Below are 4,965 nucleotides of genomic sequence, written 5' to 3'. Positions count from 1 at the left end.
GGTTTTTCTTAAAAATGTAATATTACCTCACAAGCTTACACCGAATTTTGACATCACTGAATACGTCGTCCAACTTCAGGACACCGGAGACATCTAAGGAAATGGAAGCGACTACTGAGACGACATCGGATTCCAAAGAAAGCCTGAAGCTGAAGTACAGGTTCCCACATCCCTCCCTTATTGACGCAATAAGGGAGGGATGTGGGAACGTGTACTTCCGATGACTTCTGGCTAGGAGAGAGCTAATCAAGTTGGCTTTGGATTAACATTCTGTTGGGACTGTCATTGTAAAAGCTAAGTCAGTCTTATTCGGCGAGGCAGAGTGTGCAGCACAAAGCGAGAAAATTACCGGGTTAATACAGTATTAGAATAACCTTGGCTACTAAAAGCCTTATTTGGATCGGGAGAAATGACTCGGAATATGACAGCTGCCTCAGCATACCGTATGTTCGCCCTATAGCTTTTGATATATGTTTGCTCCAGCTAAGAGTGTTACTGAATGTAAATCCTAAGTTTACTGCACTCTGTTTAAATTGAATCAGCGTTCCATTAATAGCTAGATTAGGAACGTTCGTTGTATCAATCGGCTTTTTGGCAATTACTATGCACTTTGATTTACTGGGATTTATACATATGAGTTGGCAGAAACTGGAAATCCTAGCACCTACAACCACTGCTTGGAGCCTTTCACGAAGATAGGATTCTTCGAACTGCAGTACATAAAAAATTAAAGTTGTTTTTTAGTTTGGCACTGTAGTAGCCCTAAGCATAAGTTTGTACATACACTTTTATAGTAGCCCTAAGCATAAGTTTGTACATACACTTTTATAGTAGCCCTAAGCATTTATACACATACATACACTTTTAGCCCTAAGCAAATGTACACACACACACAGACTAAGATAATCTGTGATATACAGGATACACAAAAAGAGAAGTGAAGAATAAAAAGAACAGTCTTGCGAGTGATCTGAAGCAGAACGGTCGTCATTATTGCTGCTACAATATCAGAAGTGGGCACAAAACCTCGTGCCAAAAGCCATTCCTGCAAGATTTTATATCAAAAACTAACTCTATAATGGATCCGGTTAACGCAAATGATTTTTCGATTAACCAACTGCGCAATTGGTGTTCGGCCCTTAACTTGGCCACTCACGGCAGTAAGAGTACGTTGGCAGCAAGGTTGAGTGAAGTGCATTTTCGCGGAAAATGTCCGAGTATGCCAAACGAAACATGTTCCAACAAAAAGAGACAACCAAATTTAAACGAATCGGCGAATGCAGAGGATGTTTCAGAATTAGACAATAAATCAAACGAAAAGGCGAATGCACAGAATATTCCAGAAACAGACGAGAAAGCAAACGAAGCGACGCTAAACGAACGAGAAGAAAAAGCAAACGAAGCGGCGATAAACGAACGAGAGGAAGAACCGAACGAAGCGACGATGAGCGAACGAGGGGAAGAACCAAATGAAATGGCAAACGACGGAGAAGAAGAATCAAATGAGATGGCAAACTACGATGAAGGTGGAGAATCAGAGGAAGATGCAAACGACGAGCCAAATGAGGAGCATAAGGAAGCTGATGTAAACGAAGGACAAGGGAAAGCAGAATTAAAAAGAGCAGCTAAAAACGAGCAGAAAAATCTAGAAAAATCTGAAGAAATGCAGGACAATGAAGAGAATGCAAAGGACGGAAAGCAATTGTATTTTTTGAACGACATTCAACAAAAATTGGCGATCGAAAATGCTTTCCAGAAGGAGAAATTAAAATTAATGGCCAGAGAATTGGAGCTGATGAATTTTGAGAGAGAGCTACTGCGGAGGGAGAACGATTTATTGAGAGCGTCTGAGAGAGTAAGCGAGAGAGAGACATCGTGCAAAGTTACAAAAGATGATGAAATTCCTTTTCAAAGCATAAAGGAAATGTTGCCAGATTTCGACGGCCACACAAATGTTAGTGTTTGGCGCACACATATAAACGTATTAAAAATGACGTATGGATTAACGGAGAATAAGTTACGGTCGCTAATATTTAGCAAAGTTAAAGGTGATGCGCAAGCCTGGGTGTACTCAAAGCCTGAGCTTGCAAATGAGAAGGTTGATACCCTATTGGCATCGATGGAGAAAGCTTTTCTACCAAAAGAGAGTGCCATTACACTGCGCAAGAAGCTCGAAGCACGCAAATGGCAAACAAACGAATCGTTCACTTCTTACTTTAATACTAAAGTAACACTGTCAAATGGATTAGAAATGCCGGAGTGCGAGTTAATTGATTACATCATCCACGGTATACCCGATCGTCAAATACGCACAAGCGCCAACATGATGTGTTTCAAGGAGAAGGATGCCCTGCTGTCAGCCTTACAGCATGTTAATTTAGTAGCTCCAAGATCTGGAGGGGCTAATAATAATTCAGGAAAAATCGAGAAGCCAGTTTTCCGCTGCTACAATTGCAATTGTTTGGGACATATCGCCTCAGATTGCCGCAAACCTAAAAGAGAAGTTGGAGCCTGTTTTGTGTGCGGAAAAATGGGTCACCTTGCTGCGGCCTGTGAAGAAAACAAGAAGACGTCGTCCCCAGCCACTCGCAGAGATGATTATGTAAGATATTTAAGTATGGAAATAGAGGGTAGTTTTAATGAACCTTTTTTTATAGAATGCCTCTTAGACTCAGGGAGCCCGATCAGCTTTATGAAGAAAAATTGTGTTCCGGCTAGCGTTATTTTGAAGTCAGCGCCACCAGCCACGTATTTTGGTTTAAACTTCAGCAAATTAATTATCATTGGAAAAATTTTTGTTTTCATTACAATTCATAATAAAAGAATAAAACTTGAAATGCTAGTTGTTGAGAACGATTCAATGAATAGAAAATTTATCTTGGGTAGAGATTTTTTAAATGCGAGTGGCGCTGACATCGTCTGGAATGAAGATGAGATTACTTTAACAAATGAAAGTACAAACGAAAGTATGATTATAAATAGCTCGAATGACATGATTAGATTTGATAGTGATGATGATTTTCTAGCAAAAATTTGCATGATTGAGTATGAAAATAATAATGAAAACGTTAATGTAGGGGTAAATTTAAATGCATGTGATAAAGTTCTTTTCGAAAATATGTTTCACAAATGTTATATCGGGGCTGTTCGACCAACTATGCCAGAAACAAAATGCGAAATGAAAATAACGATCAATGACGTGAAACCGTTTAGCTGTAGCCCCAGACGCCTTTCGTATGCTGAGAAAAATGAATTGCAAAAGATTTTGGATGAGTATATTGCCAAGGGATATATTAGACCAAGCGAGTCTGAGTTTGTGTCGCCAATTGTACTAGTGAAGAAGGCATCTGGCGAAATTAGAATGTGTATTGACTTTAGAAAATTAAATAAATTAACAGCAAAGGACAGTTATCCCATTCCATTGATAGATGACCTCTTAGATCAAATGACAGATAAAAAATGGTTCACTAAGCTAGACCTAAAGAATGGATTCTACCATGTTTTTATGCAAGAGGAATCGGTGAAGTTCACTTCGTTCACGACACCTCTTGGCCAGTTTGAGTTTCTAAGAATGCCTTTTGGGCTGAAAAACGCACCATCTACGTTTCAGAGGTTTATTAATAAAGTCTTTAGTGACCTAATTAGAGAAGGAAAGGTTATTGTTTACTTAGATGACATAATGATAGCAACGAAAGAAGTAAAGAGCCATCTGAAAATTTTAAATGAGGTGTTTGACAGACTAATAAGTAATAATTTAGAATTGAGGCTTAGTAAGTGTGAGTTTTTTCAAACGGAAGTTAAATATCTAGGGTATACAATTAATGGATTTGGCATCAAAGCTGATGGTAAAGGCATATCCGCTGTTAAAAATTTTCCAATCCCAACAAAAACTAGTGAGGTACAAAGCTTTTTAGGACTTTGTTCCTACTTTCGCAGGTTTATCAAAGACTTTTCAATTGTGGCGAAGCCTTTATACGATGTTACGAGAAAGAAGGAAAATTTTCGGTTTGGGGAATTGGAGCTAAAGACGTTTGAAATTCTAAAAGAAAAATTGATAGACTCACCAATACTTGCTTTGTACAGCCCAACAGATGAAATCGAACTGCACTGCGATGCGAGTTCGATTGGTTTTGGGTCGATATTAATGCAAAAGAAAAGGGATGGGCGTTTTCACCCGGTATTTTATTTCTCTAAGCGTACGACAGATGCTGAGTCGAGGTATCACAGTTTCGAGTTGGAAACGTTGGCAATAATTTATTCGCTCAAACGATTTAGAGTATATTTGCACGGAAAAAGTTTTAAAATTGTCACAGATTGCAATTCTCTGACACTCACGTTAACAAAAAAGGAGATAAACCCTAGAATAGCACGTTGGGCTCTAGAGCTAGAAAACTATGATTATAGGCTAGAACACAGGTCTGGAGCAAGAATGCAGCACGTGGACGCTCTTAGTAGATGCACTAACATTATGGTAGTAGATACAAATTCGTTTGAAGAAAATCTGATTATATGCCAAAACAAAGATGAGAATATAGTCAGCTTGAGGAACTTACTAGAAAGAAATGAACACAAACTGTATGAGATGCGAAATGGAATCATTTATAGGAAATATCATGATTCTTTATTGTTTTACGTTCCAAAAGATATGGAAACGCATGTACTTTTTAAATACCACAATGGTCTTGGACACGTTGGTATCGACAAAGTTCTGGAAGTTATTTTGAAGACCTACTGGTTCCCTAAATTAAAGCAAAAGATAGGACAGCATATCAAAAATTGTTTAGAATGCATTGCATTTACAGCTAAAGGCAAGCACGAAGGCTATTTACACAATATTCAAAAACCTACAAAACCGTTTGAACAGGTACATATTGATCATTTAGGACCAGTTAATACAAAAGATAAGAAGTCCAGACATATTTTAGTGATTGTTGATAGCTGCACAAAGTTCGTTAGATTATATTC

At 38.3% G+C, this 4,965-nt stretch overlaps 1 protein-coding gene across 1 annotated transcript; it reads left to right on the top strand.

The window, feature by feature from the left end:
• Positions 1-294: 294 nt before the first annotated feature.
• Positions 295-2,840, top strand: LOC121503141 (repetitive organellar protein-like). Its single transcript, XM_070286857.1, has 3 exons — positions 295-443; positions 921-2,602; positions 2,658-2,840. The coding sequence occupies exons 1-3, from the start codon at positions 410-412 to the stop codon at positions 2,667-2,669; spliced, it is 1,728 nt and encodes a 575-aa protein (XP_070142958.1). The 5' UTR covers positions 295-409; the 3' UTR covers positions 2,670-2,840.
• Positions 2,841-4,965: the final 2,125 nt, after the last annotated feature.

Source organism: Drosophila kikkawai, chromosome 3R, assembly GCF_030179895.1.
Source record: "Drosophila kikkawai strain 14028-0561.14 chromosome 3R, DkikHiC1v2, whole genome shotgun sequence".
Taxonomy (NCBI): domain Eukaryota; kingdom Metazoa; phylum Arthropoda; class Insecta; order Diptera; family Drosophilidae; genus Drosophila; species Drosophila kikkawai.
The sequence above is the reverse complement of the archived record's forward strand: the minus strand, read 5'-3'. Positions and strand labels throughout refer to the sequence as shown.

Coding starts and splice junctions, on each gene's coding strand:
- LOC121503141 (XM_070286857.1), top strand. CDS start 410: ATGACTCGGAATATGACAGCTGCCTCAGCATACC. Junction 444..920: donor GACAGCTGCCTCAGCATACC/GTATGTTCGCCC, acceptor TGTGATATACAG/GATACACAAAAAGAGAAGTG.